The sequence below is a fragment of the Papaver somniferum genome, chromosome 8 (assembly GCF_003573695.1).
Source record: "Papaver somniferum cultivar HN1 chromosome 8, ASM357369v1, whole genome shotgun sequence".
NCBI classification, from domain to species: Eukaryota; Viridiplantae; Streptophyta; class Magnoliopsida; order Ranunculales; family Papaveraceae; genus Papaver; species Papaver somniferum.
In genome coordinates this window covers 34,477,057-34,497,845 of record NC_039365.1, presented here as the reverse complement: position 1 = coordinate 34,497,845, position 20,789 = coordinate 34,477,057, and the positions used below count along the sequence as shown (strand labels likewise).

The following is a 20,789-nucleotide window of genomic DNA, read 5'->3' as shown; positions in this document are numbered from 1 at the left end:
GTTATAACTTGTATGACTGAAAACTAAATTTGGTCTTGGTTTAGATTTCTTCTTTCTTTTATGGGCTCTTATTTCTCATTCTTCTTGCATGAACAAATATGAGTATGGATACCGTTTAATCTCATTTTCGAATCCAACTTTGGAATTATAAAAGAAAATTGGATTTTTCTGTAGCATGGTGCCTAGATTTTTTCAAGACCTTAATCTTGGTATCAACATTGTTCCATGTAGGAGTTTGGTGCCTGAATCAAACTCCTACCTGTAACCTTGAGGTACTAACTCGTTTGGTGCCAGAGTTTGGTACTAAATCGTTTTTCATCGTCACTGAACCTAGAGGCAATCTTTAACGAGCAATAAAAATTTGAAAAGGGGAGAATACCAAGTACACCAATAATTTTTTCGTTTCAAAACCTGATGGATAATTTCTTGCATGAACTTTAATTAATTTAAAAACATACAACCAACACCATTACATAATCTCTAAGTGAGGTTTTTTAATCACAGGGATGATTAACCTACAGATTGCTTGTACTTAAACTATAAAGAATAAATGGAATAATACAAAAAATAGCAAGATATTAAAAGTTTTGTGAATGAGGAAAACTGCAATGGTAGAAAAACCCATGGACATTGTCAGTTTAAAAAGACATTGTATTAAGCCGCTACAAACACCATCCTATTATAATGACTTCGATATGGAATATAGTTGAAATACAATGAACCGTACAGGATACTATACTGCAGTTGTTCTCCTAACTCATGAATATTAACGCAGGAAGCTACACATTTGGTTCTCTTGGTGATGTTCTTTATAGGCCTAAAAGTTGTTCCATAATTGTATTCATGAAGTCTAGCATCACCCTGCCTCAAACATAATGGAAATTAATTTACTATTAGATGATAAATCAAAGTGCCAAAAACTTTTCATTAGATTTAGATGAATTTAAATCAAAACATTAGGTATACTTTTTTAGTCGTGCAGGGAATCATAATCAATCTTAGAACAAGTCTAAATGAATTTTGTGGTATCTTTAAATTTGATATTTGATAGATAAGCGTTATACTCAATCGAATTGAATTTTTGTCAATATTCTATTTAATCGATAATTCTTGAATAATCTTTTAGCAGAAGAGAAGGAATTATATAATAGACAAGAATTATATAACATACCAAATCAAGATACATGTTCTGTAGTTTCAAAGAAAGATAGTTTATTTGTGCTTCACGAATCTCCAAGTGAAGTTTTTTAAATTCTCACCTTAGTTATCAAAGAACCTTCGATGTTTGTAGACAAACTTTACTACAAGATCCAAAGTGTGTAAGGAATTCAGATTTTGTGTTGCAGGATGTCTCCAATATATAGTAATTTATATCCAATTTATATTATTTTAAACATAAGCAATGATCTTCCCAATCCTAGTAATTCACAATGCTACTAAATTTAAGTTTTGTCTTCAAATACAAAAGGTATGTTTATTTAGTTAGAACTTTACTTGCATTAGTTTTTTTTCCCCGTAGTTTGAAGTGTTAAAACAATTGAACATGAAGCAATTACCAAAGTTATAATACTTCCGAAGATAACTTCAAACTGCTAAAGTTAGGTGTGTGCATTCGAAGGTACAACTACCTGAATTGACACTCAAACTTGTATCTCAAGTTTGATCAATTCTGGAAAGAACAATATAACTTTTCTCATAAATAATTAGCTAAAAATAACAATTTCTAAGAGTGGAAAAAAGTTTTCTAAGTAAGGTTCGTGAACATCAGTAAGTTTGGGTTCATGAACCTTTCTCTTTCTACTAGGTTCTCGAATTCAAACCAAAGCCAAGTTCAAAAAACTTTCAGTATTTTTTAAGTTTGCGAACTTAAAACATAGATTCACAATCCAGTATGTATGAAATTGGAATTTCAAACAAATTTTTTAAATTGGTTTGCGAACATATACTTTCAAAAATCATGAGAGAATATTTACTTGATTTTAGTTTTGAAAAAGCGATAAACATGAGCTTGACGTCGAATTTCACTAGACTTTAGCCAAAGAGCTGGTCTGTGACAAGAAAAATCTTTGCAATTTGATTATTTGGCCAAGAGTTTGGTTTTTCTTAGATAGATATATAGATAGATAGAAGGGAAAAGAAACTGATATCTAGCCAAGAGTTTGGTTTTTCTTAGATAGATATCTATCATTGTTACTAATCTTTGATGAAGTTCTTCAAATGATGTCTTCGTGTAATCTTCAATATTTAATGTTCAAGAGTAACTTGGATGGACCTATGATTTTACTACTTAACCTAATCTAAACTAAAGTTAACTTTAGGAGGCTATAAATTGAGAAATAATTTTGGCATCTAAATTTGATAACATACTTGCCGTATCAATACCTGGAGGTTCAACCAAGCATTCAATTTTAGTATGTTTCATTACTAGTACACTATTAATTTTTTTCTCACCCTTTTTGTGTCACAAAGTTGATAAAGGTGATGAGAATTGGGTTCCTAATTAGGAAAAAAACTGAGACTAAGAATTGAATCATATCATTAGTGATGATTTCACTAAGTATCACAACTTAGTTTCTTTCACAGTAGAAATATTAATAATACTTTACTCTCTTATAGTACACAACTATACTCCCCACAAAGATGTCAATTAAGCGCAAGTTCAATTAAAAACACTCCCCCATTAAATATCATTCTCAAAAGAGAACAACAAATGCGATCTTTTTTACTAGAAAAATGATTTTCTCGGCATTAAAGTATTCATCATATCTCACAAGAAGCTGTAAACCAAAGATCAATCGTCAAAAGTATTCATCCTAAGTTATATTGGGAAGAATATTAGAGTTAGAAACATAACTTTTGAAGATTATCATGAGATCGCTCATAACGAAAAAATGGCTAATATAACAATCTCATGGAAAACAATGCACAAACGATATATTCATAAAGATTAAGTATGGCAATCATCATCAATGAACAACTTAACTAAATAAATTTCGTAGGCGATAATATAAAGAAATAGCTAATGCATAATATTAATTACTAGATAAATATTAATTACAAAAATAATTTAAAAAAGAAGAAGACAAGACTCGATAATGTATTTATTGTGCGCATTACAACTAATTTAATTGCCGAAAATATCTCTCATGTGTTAAAAATTCAATTCGTCATAATATTTTATTATATTTAATATTTTTTGTATAATATGATTTTATTTTATTTTTTGTATATTTTTTTTTGCATATAATATTTTATGAATTTTTTGGTAAGTATCTTAAAAAAAAGAATTTTCTCTAATTTCAAGTAATTCATATAAGAAACAAATATCAATTTGAAATGATGATTATTTTCTCTAAATACAAAGAAACGATGATCATAATTTTTTTTATATTATATATAGATAAATATTCATAAGAGTGTAAAAGTATAATGTTGTTTGGTGGAAAATCATATGCATACTTACATTCAGTGGTATGTATTACGATTATATGTAAGAATGTGGTTAAGCATATACTTCAAAGATTGTGTGTGCAACATTGGTTGATAGTTTCATATAGATATGACCACTAAATTTCTTCTAAGAAAAAATTATAATGCACTATTGGTACGCAAAACGCCCAAATTTTGAGGCACGCCTAGAGCCTCCGGAAACTATGAGAAGACCCTGTCGGTCTCCATCTCTTCGCTTCACTTCCCTCCTTCGGGGCAATATTATTCTCAACCAATGAGCAACTTGAAGGAGATGTGAGTATGAAAGCCTTTCATACATCACTCTAATCTGGTTAGACGTTTCTTCAACTTTGGATCCTTGAAGGTGAGGGTTTTGGAGCGATAGAGCATGTAGAGCATCCATGACCATCTAGTCAAAAGAAGAAAACCAGACATTCATAAGATGCAGGAAGAAATTATATTTTTTTGTTGCTAATTAAGCTCGATGGAATCATGTTAATTCACCCAAAAAAAACTTAATCAGACAAATTAGTTCTTCTTCTGTTTCTCTCAAACAGAAAGTCAGAGAATAAAAAGTTGTAAAACTGGGAGAGCTAAGGCTTTGCTAATATGCGCCCATATATAGGAAGCTAAATATTCAAAAATAATCTCCAAATTATGGTACAAGAAATGAAATTCAACCATAATTCATATCACAACTCAAAAAACAATTGTATATAAGGAGGTTATGTGATTTCAATGATTTCTTACGTATTGATAATCGGTCATGACAGGGAGTCGGCCACCATCTCCCACGTATCATAGACCTCTCCCAACTTTGGTGAACCCGAATTCCTTGTGGAGTTCACCATGGTACAAGAACATATAGTGCGTGACTCCAATGAAGATGAAATGGGTAGTTTGTCTGGCTAAATCACCTAACGTATCAGCAACATGTTGCTGATGATTGTCTTCCAGGTTCTCGTAATACAAAGGAATCACTTGTGTCATTTGATCAACGGTGGAGCCAAAAGGATTATCCTGTTCTAGGTGATATAATGCATGAATCATCTATGAGCCAAATCATTTGAGTTAAAATATTTTCTTACATGATCTCTTAATAAAACAACCAGAGTAATAATTTTCAAGAACATAATCAGGTAAATTTACTTACATATTTATACTCGGCAGGTTGTTGTCTATTCGCTGGATCTGCTGCGGGTGGTGACAGCTGTGGAGGAATTGGTGGTGGTATAATTGGATTTGGTGCTTCTCCTGCTGCTCCTCCGCCTCCTCCGTCCATCTTTGAAGCGTCAAAAATTTGAATGAGATTTGGTTTATGTGAATTTGAAGGAGATTGAGGTTTGGTAATGTAAATTCAATTTGATTAACTGATTTAGTTTGCTGAAATCTTTCAAAATTTGAATGAAGATTTCAAATTTTTTGAAACACAGCTATGTAGGATCGAGCAAGAGAGAGGAGAGCATAACTCGAAAGCATAAAATGACTACATTGATAATCAAATTCGGTGTACAATTATTATGGCTAAACAACCTACTTATAGTTTCACAAACTTGACGATCACTCAAAGCAAACTTTCCTAACATAGATAAAACTCTAAAAAAAGACAATTTCCTAACAACCAAACTCTAAATAGAAGTCTTCTAGAACTGTTTAAAACTCAAACACCTTTCTTCTCAAGTAAACTCAACTTCCAAATATGACACGCTGTGTCAACTTCTCTTGTTGATCCAAATTGACTGCGTCAACTGCAGTAGTCGATCCCAACTCTTCTTTCATACTGCGTCAACAATACTTGTTGATCCACTAACCAAATCACCATATCTTGGTTTAACTTCCAACATCCTCCTTAAACCAAGATATCATTCAACGAGAATTCCATAACCCTCTTCTACTCCTCAGCTTCTTCCATTAATTGACGTTAGCACGTCCTTGTCTTTTCTCATTTTCTATTCCTATTCTTTCATTGATAAAAGTCAATACGTCCTTGTCTTTTCTCATCTTCTAAGATAACACCAACAAACCCTTACTCCTTGATACTCAATTATATATTATCCCAATTTCATGATCCTACTGGAATTCCGTCATCATTATCCAATCAGCAAATAAACTTAATTCACAAACTTTTTTTCACGTTCTTCTTCATCGCAGCGGAACATTATCTTTAACATGGTAGAAACACCTTTTTGTGTTATAATCAACTTGCTAATAAAACACAAAACCAACTTATTTAACTCATCGCCGAGCATTGTAGCTCATCTTCATCTCTTAATCTTCTCTTCACGTGTTACTTTAACAAGAGTCACAACCGTCAGTTAGTGATGTCTGCTAGAACTGATATTTTCACAGTCCACAAACCTTTCTTCTCTTTTAAAGTACACATGGGTTTCCATATATTAACGATCACAACCTTGTTAATTGTTGTGATGTTGTTCTCAACTTATAGGTATTATAACCTCCTTTTGTTGATCACTCTCTTATCAAATTCCACACTGGAATTACTTCACTTCTCTTCTCAAATCCCCACACTGGGATTGCTTCACTTATCACAATCACACCCTTGTGACGTCTCTTCTAAAACACACCTTGCTTTGTCTTCACAATCACAACTCATGGGATTTTAACCCACTATTGTTGTCTTCACTCTCTCATCACCTCCTTGTGATTACTTCTCTTTCTTCATAACCTTTTTGTTATTTCTTCTTCTCTTTTCTTCTTTGTTTCTTTGTTCCAGTCATGCTATTGTTGCGAAACCTTCACACTTCTTTGTTTAACCCACAATCTTTCTCTTATTACGCTTCTGCCACAAACGTTCTTCTTTACAAAGTATGCCACACTTTGTATGATTTCCAAGTTTCTGCCACAAAATCTTCAACTACCATCTTTGAGATTAATAAGATACCATCCTCCCTTAAGCTTAAACATAAATACCCAGCATTCTTTGTCATTCTAAGTTTCTGAATTCGATCAACTTCATCAAACTGTATCAGTCCTTCTTGAGAGCATTTGTAAATAAGTGTTACATGTCGAGATTTCAATAGAATGATTTTGGTTTTGCTCATCTTTTGGGATGTACAGTTATTTGTTATGACCTTGAAATGGAAATGGGAAGGGGTTTTCTGTGAGCTTCAGTGCATTCAGTGTCTTAAGAGTTGATACAGGATGTCTGCTTGTAAGGTTATACAAATTTAATTACGGAATTAAAACATTTACTTCATTTTCACCGCTGGACTATCTTCTATTTCTATTTTGTTCTGTTTTTAACAGTTATTATGCATTTTTTTACATGCTTATTATGTGATTCTATCGTATAGGCAACACAATGAATACAATGTAAAGCAATCAGTCTCAGATTGCAGTAGCATTAGCAACAACATTAACGATATTAAAATCATTTACTAGAGAAGATTATACCTCTGATTAACTATTTTGGATCCACCATCTTTCATCAAACTTAAAACTTTCATGCGACTTTCTTTCTCAAACATCTTGACAAACTCGATCGTTCTGATGGTCAATCAACAACCCTTGAGTAAACCCAATATCCAAACACCACTACTTGATCAACCTTTCATCATCAAGCTTATTCCTACTTGTTGCATCTTTGGCCATCGTATTACAATACCAGTGATTTCGATTACCACCATGTCACAACGCTAACTCCCACGTTACATCAGTTTTAGCTAATGAAAAATATCTTATATCATTAATCAATCTCAATTCTGATCCAGTTGGTTTCTAAACTCGATTCTAACGATCTTGAACCAACGTGACATGTAATATTTCCACCTGATCTACACCCCATGATGAAACATTTTGAGAAATCAACACACTCCCTCTACCATGGATTACCATTAACTGCATCTAAGTCTTGGTTTTGAATCCAGGTCTTAGTCAAGGCCTCAAAATTGCTGTTGTTGGGAGTCGGTTTTCGGGTGCCAGACAATATTCAACGGAGGCTATTAATAGCGCCTTTGAATACAATTTTGCTTCATAAAAAGTCGACTTTTCTGCTTCTAAAAGTCATTATAAAATTCTATACTCAAACTGACTTGTTGTTGTTTAACTTATAGAAGTCAAGAAGTTACTTCTGACAAATGATTGGCCCTAGGATCAAAATAGTCATTATCGATAGTTGTAGTTGCAATAGCGGAGAATAAGGTAGTTTCTGAATTCCAAGATGTGTGGAGTGAGGGTTTTGCTGTTTTGATGCATCCTTACCTGGATGACAGCACAAGCACCATGGGTGTTCGAGAGGTTTTATATACTTGGTACGGTGGTGACGGTGGTCAATGATGATTGTCCTTTTTCTCCTTGTACTACTAGATAAAATGTAAAAACCCATGGGACTGGTGGGCTGGCTCTATATTGAGGCACAAAAAGTTTGGACCGAGAGAAGTGATACCCAAGCCTTAAAGTCCAAAATAATATCTAGGTTTAGATGTACTATAAAATGCATGATTCTCACCATTTTTATTTATCATGAAACCCTAGGAATAAGAAAGAAGAGAAGAAGATGTTGAGGCTGCCAGAAGAGATTCAGGTAGATGTTTTTCTAAGGTTACCGGCGAAATCTGTTCTAAGATGTAGATGTGTTTGCAAATCTTTGTGCAGGTTACTTTATAACCCTAAATTTATTAAGGATCACCTTAACCATAACAAGAAAAACCCCAACCTCATGCTTATAGCTCGTGAGGGTCGCAGGACTCCTAAGTGGCGCTCATTAGATTATGCTTCAATTTTATCAGCATCATCAGCATCAGCAGTGTCTGTACCATGTACATGGGATGAAGCTATTCCAAATCCAACGTATAAATATGAACGTATATGCCCGGTGAACTGATCGAGGGTGCTCGAATAGTGGTCTCTTGTAACAGTTTGATTTGTATAATCATAAGGAAGAATGGTCCGAGATTTTATATTTGGAATCCTTCAACTGGTAAAAATGACCCATTAATATTACCCCATTCACCGTTATCACCTTATTTTACACAATTTGGTTTTGGTTACGAATGCCACCTAGATGTTTACAAAGTGATAAAAATTGTGGCAAATGGTCCAGATTTTGGTTATTCTCAAGTTGAGGTCTATACATTAAGAGGAATCATGTCATGGAAAACTATCTGAAACATGAACCGATACACTCGTCTTCCTCTAAGTGACTTGGCTGCTTGGTTTTTGAATGAAGCTCTTCATTGGAAAGGATGTATAAGTGAAACAAATTCCTGGGTTATAGTCTCTTTTGATATCAACAGCTATGGTTTTGTGGATTTCCTGTATCCAGAAGAAGTTAACCCGGGAACATTTACATATACCCATTTAGGGCTATTGGAAAACCATCTCTGTTTTGTTGTTTATGATCCGCGTAAATTGACTGATGTTTGGGTGATGCAAGATTATGGAGTGAGTGAATCTTGGACTAAACAATTCAGTTTTAATCCTTCAAGCACTATTAAAATCGGAAACAACGTATGTAAATTGTTATGGTCTCTTACAAACAGAGAGGTTTTAATAGATGGTTGCCATGGTAAACTTTTATATTACCCCGAGAATGTTTCAACCAAAATTTTGGAAATCCCCGGTTTTAGAACAAAATGGAGTCGACCGGTTAGTTATGTGGATAGTTTAGTATCAGTTTCTAGATCACCTACTTTCATATGGGAAAGGAATGCAAAGAAACAAAGGCTAAAGTAACAAGAAATCTTGAATCATCTGATCGGAGTACGTATATAGGTGTTCAGTACTTGAACAGATCAATGCAGCAACATCAGAATTGAAGATTTTTCATAAGCCAATTGATTTCAAATCGGTACCCATGTAATTTTATCTATAGAAAATTACTCGGATTCTCTCGTCATCAAGCTTTTCAGGTAGTTGGGAGTTGCCAAAGGTAGGAAATACCATATGGTCCTAGAAAAAGTATAATTGAGTTAGTTTGATCCTATTGACCTAGTTAACTGTTTATTTGGTCTTTTTCTTAAATATATATTATTTTTTGGTCCTAAATATTACTATTTGATTCTAAGGTGGACACCACCCATGTGGGACGTCATCAATGATGTCATAATCTTTAAATAGTGAAAAAAATATCCATTTTCCTCTTTTTTTCTCTCTCTTAATAAAATAAAATAAATAAAAACTTAACATTGAAATATCTTTTGAACCATATGTCCAAAAATGATAAATTTTATAGATTCGGAAATCCCTCCACGATAGCTTTCCAACGAGTACCATTGTTGCTATGTTTCAGAGCTTTTAATTTTTACCTTATCTTTTAGCTAAAAATTAACTATAAAATGAATTATTATACGAATTCATTTTACAAAATGAACTGCTTTAATGAACTACCATACTAGATAGTCCATAATAAAAGGTGAACTTTTTGAATAAAATATCATGTAAGTTCATTCTACAGAATGAACTCTTAGGATTAAGTAACATGCGGATTTACATAATGAACTACCATAGAACTTCATTCTATAAAATGAACGGGTATACTGACCACTATTACGAGTTCATCTACCATATGAAATACCATTAGGAGTTCATTCTACAATATAAACTACCATTTACGAGTTCGTTTTAAAATAATTACTACCATAATGAACATCTATTACAAGTTCATTCTACAATATGAACTACCATACTTAATTATCATTACAAGTTCATTTTACAACATGGATTATCAATCCTACAATATGAAATATGAGTTCATTCGACAATAAGAACATCTATTACGAGTTCATTCAATAATATGAACTATAATAATGAACTACCATTGCGATTTCATTCTTCAAAATGAACTACTATTACGAGTTCATTATATAAAATAAAATGCTTACATACACGAGTTCATTCTACGAAATGAACTGCTAGAACTATAATGAACTATCATGTTTTAAAATAGTGTTCATTATCGGATATGAACTACTATTATACCGAAAAAATCCGAAAAAAATATAATGTGTACTCGTTGTGTAGATCTCGTCGAGATCTTTCCGAATACACAAAATTTATTAATTTTCGACTTATATTTTGAGAGATATTTATTTTTTTAATTTTTGTTTTAACTAAGAAGAGAGAGAATTGAGTAAAAAAAATAAAGAAGAGATAAAGAAAAAAACATCTATATCATTTTTTAATTATTTTTTTAATTAAGAAGAGAGAGAATTGAGGAAGCTTTCATGCATCTTTCGGCGGGTTCGGAATGGCCAACGTCAGCAATCCATGCAGAAGCTAAGGTCTTGCTAAAGACTCTTATGTGGCTTAAGGAAAATATCCTTTCAAGCGTATCCATCGTTTCAGACTGCAAAGTTTTGGCAGATAATATAAACAGGCTCAATTCTGAATTTTCTTGGGCGGCAGAAAATACCTTGCAGGAAATTAGGAGCTTATTGGGAGAACTACCTCAAGCAAAAGTGAGATATATAAAGAGGAAAAATAACAACGCCGTGGACTACGTAGCTAAAGAAGCAAGGATTAAAAGACTACATCACATGTCGGAGAACCTCAATCAAAAAGTTCATAGATCTAGCATTGATTCTAATACTTTTGATAAAGATGATTTTGTAAACCTCTTGTACTACATTTGCTAGTTTTTTATATATGAACTTTTCTATCAAAAAAAAAAATTATGTATCACGTGTGAAAAGAAAGAAAATAAGAGAAAGAAATGGTATTTTAGATATTTTAATATTTTTGAATAATTAAGGACCAAACAGAATTCCCCTTTTATTGCTGGACCAAATTAATTTGAGACCACTTGAAATAAGACCAAACAATAATTTCCCCTTGCAAAAGACGAGCGTATTATAGGGAAAAAGTTTTGAATTCGCAGAGTCAAAACCATTGGATGTTATAGATGTGACATGATCAAACTGAGTACTTGACCACAGTTAGATTACTGGATTTCTAAAAATATGCCGTATCTTTAAAAAAAATTCCATATATCTAATACCAGAATTTCGTGGAATCTTAGTTTTGGCGCTAGGAGGGATATCTTTCATTACTCATATTCTTTTAGAAAACCCAGAATTTATATGCTATCATAATTCTTATCACGCACTCATAGAACTTTTTGTTTGTGACGTCCATATATATACCTGAAACCAAAGCCTATGAAATTATATTTCGGTATGAACCGAGACGAAATCCCCTCGCAATCCCTTCTTGGATGGATTGCTCATGATTACATATGATACCTATCCGATTACAATGATCGAAAAGATTGCTCGAGTGTAATTTTCCATGTGGAATAGTATAATATTCAAGCTTTTTTTGAACTTCCGTAAAGCTAAGCGATCAGTTTCATTGCAACGTGTGAAGTCAGATGAACTGCTGCAGGTGAGAAATACACGGAAAGCTAGCGTAACAAGGGTGATACAGATGATCAATAGGAAACTCATCTTACTGTTACTGATATTATCACTAGAAGTTGGTACCACACTAGTAGTATCAAGTGTACTTGAATTCCCATTTCTCCAACTAATTGCCTAGGTGAAAGTAGAAATATATGTATCCATTACAAGCAAACTTTCACCTGCAAAGAGGAAGTTTTTGTTATTTTTGTTAGTACATGAAGAGATCCAACTTAGTCATACTAAAAACGTCTTATTAATAAAATCACTTTAATCAGCAAGTGTTACTAATTAATCAAGTGAGGTGTTGAACTAAAACTTGGATTTCGCACGGAAAAATTATCCAGGATACGTTGTTGCCACAAAAATGCTAAACACAAAATTGGTTAAAAAGACCAAAATCAACAATTTCTGGGTGAAACGGACATGTAAATTTTGATACTGTTTAAATGGACGAAAATGTAAAAATAGCCAGGATGTAAACAGTCTCATCCTACCAATTTTCAAATGCTTTTTCTTATTTTTAATTTATATTAGGATGCATCCAGTTTCATCCTCCCTCCTTTTTAAGTTTAAGCCAGGATAAATCCAGTTTTGTTCTTTTTTTTTTGTCCATTTCATCCATATTAATTTTTACTCGTCCATTTGAGTCATGTTTTAAAAATATTTAGACAAATAACCCATTTTCCGTACGCTAAAAAGCTCTGTACCAAGATACGTCCATTAAACTCAGTGGTTCAATACAACCTTATGCATTCCTACACAACCACTAACTAATAGAATGTGATTGGAGAAAATTACCTGTAGTACTAGGTCTGCAAGATGCCTTGGAAAACTTGTTTCATGATTTAACTTATGCAGACACAAGTTTTCCGGCTGCGAACTTTTCCAACCTCATAGAAACTTGTTTTTATGATTTAACATCTGCACAAGATCCAAGGTTTTCGAAAAGAATATGAGATATATAAAGATCCCCTTTTGGTGCCTAAACTAAAAAGTGCGGGAAATTTTGGTATTAGAGTAATGAAAAGCTATCTAACGATGCGACTTATTTTAAGAAATTCAGTTATCTAACTGCGGTCAAGTACTCATCTGTAACATCCAATGGTTTTGACTCCGCGAATTCAGTTTTGAACTCGTTCAAAATCTTTTCCAAAGGAATCACAGAGGTAGTAACACTGTACACACCACACTAGTACTTATTCTGTCAGGGAGAAATGACTCTATCATTTAGATCTACCGGAATCTAGTAGTAGACTAGTGGGACCAACTAATGAATTCATGGATCATGGTATGGGATCTTACCCTTGAAATCTTTCAGCTACCTTTGTACTTGTCTGAGTTGTCTCCCACTTTTTTGGAAACATATTATCAACCGTAGGCTCTTTGGGGGGTATATTAACTTTATTTTCTCAACTACTCTCCCCCCCATGACCCATCACCGTCTGAAGCTGAAAGATTGCCTTAAAAATTCAGATGAAAATCTAACTAGATGATAGATCATGTCTGAATGTGTCAATTTTTAGTACAAGAACAACTTGCAAACTTGGTGCACTTAAATCTACCGAACTCTCCTCGTACCTGCAAACTTTAATACTCCACTCCACTTAAATCAAGTATCTATCATATTTTTGTACATTTTTTTATAATAAATATAGATTGATAAATACAGTTTGTACTGTATTTTTGAAACGAATAAAGTTTACATCCCATGAGATGTGTGATAGCGCATAACTATCTGCCACAAATGGGTAATTACGAAATTTATGCACGTATGGGGGACTAATAATACTCCCACAACTAAACCTAATTAATGTACAAAATTTCAAAGAATGGAAATCAAACTAGACAAGCTTCTATAGAAAAATACGCGCAGCAGGTATGTATAGATGGATGACTAAAGTGAACATTTGCCATATCATAAGGCTGATGCAGATCTAGCAGAACAAGAAGGGAGATCTTTCGGGACTATAGGTGCAACATGAAGGATTGGATTGCTGTTGAAGAAATTTGCAGGTTTCAAAGCGAAGCTTGATGATACGGTAGGCATTATTGGGAAATCCTCTTGGCAAGGTACATGGTGGAACCCCAAAGTGTACCAAACTACAATGTCTTTGTTCTCAATAGAACGATCCATGTCAGACCAAACAGCGAGTGTGTCTTCCCCTTTACCTTGGTATACTAGCAGTCCTCCAGCCCACTGCTCGCTTCGATTGTATGGAGTTACCCAAATCTAACAAAATCAAGAGGGTCAGCAATTGGTTTCAACTACGGCAAATATAAATTCATGATATTTTTGCGAGGATGATCTACCTGATTGTCAGTGAAAGCACTTCGGTGTTGGGGAGGATCGTTATGATCTAGCAAACTAGCTGCGGTACCGGCTGGTACAACCTTGTAACCAGATGGGTTCCCGATCTTAGATTTCTGAGATGGGTTAACGACATGAAACTCTGACGGATCATAGAGTTTGAACTTGATTTGTGCATCTTTTTCTGATTTTATAACATGCTTTTTAGTTCTCAAGAGACTTTTCCTAGGCGATTCACCTGGTACGGTCTCTTGCTTTACCAAATGCACTTTTACAAACGAATTATCTGGCTCGTCAATATCCATGTCCAGATGAAACGTTACGAAATGATCGTGCACGACACCGATCAAATTTTTCGATACCAATGGACCTGAACTATTCTCTTCTTCCGGTATTTGATCGGCATTATTGTAATGAGTTCCTTTCACCATTAGCATTCCACTTAGACCAACCTGTAGTTCAAAGATGCATCAATAATTTGGCACAATTTAACAGTAAAGGAGAGGAATAGTTTCTATATCAATTTTTTTTCGGAGATCTCAAATGGATTATACCTGGACTCGAATTAATCCATCTTCTTGGAATTCCCAGTCTATGATGTAATCGTAATTACCAACTGTAGATGCAGTTCGTACTACTAGAGTTACTTTTGGCCTTGCTTCTCTTATCTGGTGGACAAAATTTGAAAAGGAAGTAATATCAGAAACTAGCACCTTATTAAAATTACTGTTTTACTAAAGAGGTATCCATCAAGCCTGGTTGGTTATGAACGGTCCTTGTAATAAATCTATTAGGCCACTCGTTTGATTGATTTGATTATTCGTTATACAAGTCCGAACTACTCGTTTAAGGAACAATCTTTACCTTTAAACGAGGTTTTATGTACTGGAACTGATCATTGATCGGTCATACTAAATTTTGAAAAGACAGTGATTGAAATTTTCAGAAAAACAAAACTAGTTTTAAATTCAAATATTATTTTTCAAAAAAAATAATATATTAAATTAAATTAAATTTGATTATCATATAATAATTTGAAATTTCAGGAAAAAAAAAAATTGCACATGCGCCAAAGATCTTGTTCACGACTTCACGTAAATTATTTGCTCATCACTTGAACCAACCATATAAATGAAGCTTGTTTTCTCAAATATAGTACTAGTATGATTTTAGTAAGAGGAAAAAGAATTTTGGATGGTGATGTTAGTAGTAGTCATATGATAGTGAAATACTTGTTTTTCATGTGGTTATATCATGATTTAATCAGCTCACAGACATACTCACAGTCAAATTCACATTTTTTTTTCTGGAAAATTTTTGTCTATCACATAGAAAAATGGATTTCACCGTGGGTTTTATGGTGCCAATATATTTTTGAACATAATTTCCACTCAGCTTACGTTCATTAATTCTTTTCTATATCCGATTTTTTTATTCTGCTTTCTCAACTTTACAAGATAAGACAACTCCTTGTTCCTTAAAAACGTCGGTTGTTTGATTGAGGTTTTTGTTCCCAACTGTAAGGGAAGAAGAATCTTTTGAACTAGCTTTATACTATATAGTACGAGGTTTTATAAACTGGACTGACTCAGTATCTGAATCGGGGTCAGACTTTATTTTGAAAAGGCAAGCAAATGTCTGAAATTTTCATGAAAAAAACAGACTTAGAGATTTCAAAATCTGTATTATTGTGTTCATATATAACAAGTTAGGTTGCAATAATTAAGTAGGCAAGTTAATTAATAGGCCGGTAGAGTAAAACAAGAGGCGCGCATGCATTAGAAGCCCACTTGATGGTGCGTCAAAGATTTTGCTCACAATTTCACGTAATCTTTTGCTCAATATTCATATACAACTTTTCTCAAATATGGTTTTAGCAAGAACGTAAGAACAAAAAAAAATTTAATCGGTGACGTTAATAATATATCTTTTTAGTTTCACAATAATAGGTTGGTTTCATGCGTAAAAGTACTTGATATACGACGGTAAGAAGAAAAGAATTGTTAATTAAGATGTTAATTGTATAAATACCTCTGCTCTTCCAAAATCTGGACTTTCCGAGTGACGCCATCCGACTTCACCAGCGTACCGTTCGAAAATACAAGCCATATTCGATCTTATAAACGGCTTCCCATCAGCAGCAGCGAAAATACCATCCATGTAACGTGCGTTATGAGGACAATCGTTAAGTGGCACTAACGACATAGCAGTGAGACCCATACCATATTCCCCAGCATCCATATACGTCTTAAAATACCAACCTTCACTAGGATCCATGTACGGTACAAAAAGCTCTGACGGGAAACCTTTGTACATCACACTCCTTAACATGCCAGTATCTGGATCTCGAACCTTAGCTTGTGAAATTATAACTCCGGCTCGAGCGTCCGGTTTTAAATGGAACTCCCAGTTAGCCCAGTTCACTGTATGTCCATCAATGGTGAAACTTGGACCGAGAGGCTGTTCCATAGATATAGGGTTGATTGGTTTCATGTTTAATGGTTGCTTATTCTTTTTCTGCCTGGAGTACTGATAATCCGTGTCAGTTGCTTCCGGAATCGGAATATCATTTCGAGTGTTAGCAATTTTCAGGATTTTTTCCTTTTCGAGATCTACCGTGACTGTTAAACCCTCAATGGGTCTCATGTAGTAATTCGTGGTACCTTGCTGTGAAAAACATTGGACCTTTGCGACTCGTTTACCTTCTTCATTTGGCCCGTACCAACCGGTGGCCAGTGCAATACAAGCTATATCGGACAGTCTTACACCTCTGGAAACGATAATTCGCTTGAATTCTTCTTTTTCTTGGGTTATAGTTGTCGCTAATTTTGTATCTTCAGCAAGAAGCATTGGGTATCCGGACGTCGGATCGATTTTATGACTAATGACCTGAGAAACTTCCAAGTCTACCACAAGAACATGAGAATGAGAATCCAAAAATGCAATTACTATAGCTTGTCTAGGAGGAAGGGAATGCCCTTTTTTCCATTTCAAAACAGTAGACTTTTCGGCTTCGTGTAGTGACAAAGTGTGAATAGAAGGATAATTTGTTGAAAATGGTGGGTGAAGTGAAAGAATGGTATTAACTTTGTTGATTTCCTGCAAAGTAAGTGGATCTAATGGATGTTTTGGAGTTTCAGTATAATGATCAATGGGTTTACGTAAATTTTCGTTTTGCAACAAAACATTATTAGATTTTGAGTAAATTCTGTTCTTTGAAGTGGTACACCAAGAAGAGTATTCAGAACAGTCAAGAAATAATGAATCTGTGGGAAACCATGAACGTACTAAGACTATAAGAAGAAGTGATGAAAAGAGAAGAAAGAAACAGTGTAGACACGTATTAGCTTCCATTTGATGCTCTAATGGAAGCTTAAAAGACAAAGAGAAGAGAGATTGGTAAGGTGAATTATGAAGAAGAGCCACTAAGTTCCAACGGTTTATATAGAAACCAAAACTATGGGAAGGAATCTTTACGGTTGAAGTTAGGTTCGGATATCACTTTATGAGAGGATGTAAAAGGTCTTAAATTCTTTTGACAGTGAGCCTGCTGTAATACAAATAATTTCGGCCGCTCGCTGAGAAACAATACTTGTATACACATGGAAGTGAAGGAAAAAAAAAACCATTGTACAGATATGGAAGGCTATGGCAGGGGCGGTCAAGGGTTGACTATCCTGGTCTCTAATGAACTTGTGGAACTAACTCCCCGACATTTAGAAGTTACCCACTCAAAGTCCTAGTTCTTGTACCACACCTCTTGCTTTCACTACAATCAATTCTCATATCAGAGATAATATAGGATTAGTAATTTTTCTCTCTATTGAGAGTAATAAAAATAAATACACAAAATTGGTTAAAAAGACCAAAATCAACAATTTCTGGGTGAAAAGGACAATTAGATTTTGATACTGTTTAAATGGACAAAAATGTAAAAATAGCCAGGATGTAAATAGTTTCATCCTACCCATTTTTAAATATTTTTTCTTATTTTTAATTTACATCAGGATGCATTCAGTTTCATCCTTGCCATTTCATAAGTTTAAGTCAGGATGAATCCAGTTTCATCCTTGCCATTTTTTTGGTGTCCATTTCACTCATAATAATTTTTACTCGTCCATTTGAACCATGTTTTAAAAATATTTGGACAAATGACCCATTTTCCAAAATAAATACTATTCAAGATCGTGAACAGCTGCGAACTAGAAAGTTATAGAATTTGCATGCAGGTAAAGAAAAAGAAAAAAAGAAAAATAAGAAACTATACGCGGGACATATAAAATCTTAATTCCGGCAATGCTAACCAGAAACCTTAGAATCTATTTATTTATTTCTTTAATTTTCTCTTTAATGGTTTTTGATCGGTCAATGAGAAAATTCATTGAAATGTAATAGGATAGTCAAGTCAAACAAATTTGACTTGACTTGAGTCAGTTGTTCTGTTTCAAACAACTTAAAGTCTAGTAATAAATATGTTTGTTTCCTGTATGTTTCACACATTGAATTTCTCTGCAAATAATATTCTTCTTTCTTCTTGTGTTCATCTTTCATTACTTTCATTAATCTTGATCATCATGAGACCATAAGAATTTTCATGGTATCAAACTAGTTTTTCGATCCTCATTCAAACCTTAATAAATTTCTCAATAATTTTTTGGGTACTACATCAATTCAGGGCAATATCAGAATAATAATTTTTCCCTCAAAACAAATTTAGGGTTCTTCCAAGATTATATGGTAACAACTCGAAGATCTACTCACAAAATTAATAAAACCAACAACATCAACAACAGTAGCAGTAACGTCAACAACAACAATACAAACAATCTCTTGATTTTAGATCTGCAAATTCTTCAATCAAGTCAAAATTTACCTACAAGCTTCCGCTGGTAATTCTTGTACTCTACCTTTTACAAATATTTCAAACTTTGTTTCAATGAAGCTTGACTCGTCCAATTTTCTACTCTGGTGAGATCAATTTGAGAGGGTTTTATTCTCCTGTGATTTGTATGGATATGTTAGTGGTGATGTTGTAGAACCACCACAGAAAGATGTAGTTGATGGTGTAGAAAAAGTTAATCCTGAGTGGGTTTCTTGGAGAAGATTGGATAGATTTGTGTTTACCTGTTTAAAAGCAACATTCACACCAATAGTAACTGGTGATGTTCTTGGATTGTCTACTGCTAAAGATATTTGGGATTTTCTTGAACAAAGTTTTAAAACACAATTCACTGCTAGAAAGAGTATGTTAAGATCTCAACTGAATAATGTAAAGAAAGGAAATATGACTATTGTTCAGTATCTGCAAAAGATCAAGATCATAGCTGATTCTTTAGTTGTTATTGGTGAGAAAGTCAGTGATGAAGATCTAATGATGTTTGTGTTGAATGGATTAGGGAATGAATATGATGTTTTTGTGATTTCATCACAAAACAGAGAGAAACCTTATACTTTTGGAGAAGTGAAGGCTAGATTACTTTCTCATGAGCAATTTCTTGCTGAAAGACATCAGAATAACACCACTGTTTATGATGATCAAAATACAGCATTTTATGCAAGAAATGGTCAATCTGCTTATAATACAAATAGAAGAAATGGTGGAAATCAAAGGATGGAATTGGTGGTTCTTATAAGAACAGTCAATATCAACACGGGTCTACTTCAGGTTCTTCAAATACTTCTTATCACAATGGGTCTACTTCAAATGGTAATGGTGATAGAAGACCTGATGTTGATTTCTCAAAAGTGTTCAGTCAAATTTGTAAAAAGGAATGGTCATATGGCTTCTAGGTGTTTCTTCAGATATCATCCACCTCCAACTGGGAATTATACTAGTACTTCACAAGCTCATTATGCATGCAGCCTCTGATGTTCAGCGAAGTTATCAACAACCATCAGCATCCTCTTCTAGTTCTCATCAGCATCCTCTTCTGGTTCTCTTCAGCATCCTCTTCTGGTTCTCTTCAAGTACTGTTTGGATATCTGATAGTGGAGCATCAGCACATATGACTGGTGACATATCCATTCTTACTAATACTTCCAACTATAGAGGCAAGGAGCATGTGGTGATTGGCAATGGTAAGTCTCTATCTATTAACTTTACTAGCAGTTCAACTATTCCAACAACTAGTTTTGTTCTAGAAAAAGTTTTACATGTGCCTGATATGCAGCAGAATTTACTATCAGTAGCTAAGTTTACCAAGGATAATGTTTGCTATATCACATTTGATCCTTTTGGCTATGAGATAAGAGGTTTATATGATCATGTGATGTTAGTAAGGAAAAGATGGTCAACAATTTATATCCCATATCTACACCTAAACTGCAGTATGCTTTTTCTTCCCTAGTTGCTTCTTCTGATTTATGGCACAGTATATTAGGACATCCTTCATCAAAAATTATTCATCAACTACATACTGATAAACTAATTCTCTTAAAATCTTCTCAAAAAGATACTCTTTGTCATCCTTGTCAGTTAGCTAAAAGTAAAAGACTTCCATTTCATGCTTCTATTTCTCATACTACTTCTCCTCTTGCTTTGATCCATTGTGATGAATGGGGTCCTGCACCAGTGCCTTCTTTATCTGGTTTTAGATATTACATTTTATTTGTTGATGATTTTAGTAGATTTCATTGGATTTATCCAATGCAATCTATATGTGAAGCTTTAA

At 33.8% G+C, this 20,789-nt stretch overlaps 1 protein-coding gene across 1 annotated transcript; it reads right to left on the bottom strand.

Moving 5' to 3' along the window:
- Positions 1-13,435: 13,435 nt before the first annotated feature.
- LOC113305321 (primary amine oxidase-like) lies at positions 13,436-17,547 on the bottom strand. The gene is made up of 4 exons (XM_026554381.1): positions 16,150-17,547; positions 14,673-14,786; positions 14,121-14,570; positions 13,436-14,040 (listed from the first exon to the last, which is right to left on the bottom strand). Exons 1-4 carry the CDS (start codon positions 17,470-17,472, stop codon positions 13,726-13,728), a joined length of 2,202 nt encoding a protein of 733 aa, XP_026410166.1. The 5' UTR covers positions 17,473-17,547; the 3' UTR covers positions 13,436-13,725.
- Between the last annotated feature and the right edge of the window lie 3,242 nt (positions 17,548-20,789).

What these genes read in the sequence shown, in the direction of transcription:
- LOC113305321 (XM_026554381.1), bottom strand. Translation starts at nt 17,472, where the DNA reads ATGGAAGCTAATACGTGTCTACACTGTTTCTTTCTTCTCTTTTCATCA. An exon ending in CAGATTTTGGAAGAGCAGAG is followed by an intron (nt 14,787 to 16,149) that starts GTATTTATACAA and finishes TTTGTCCACCAG; the next exon opens with ATAAGAGAAGCAAGGCCAAA. An exon ending in GTGCTTTCACTGACAATCAG is followed by an intron (nt 14,041 to 14,120) that starts GTAGATCATCCT and finishes TGATTTTGTTAG; the next exon opens with ATTTGGGTAACTCCATACAA.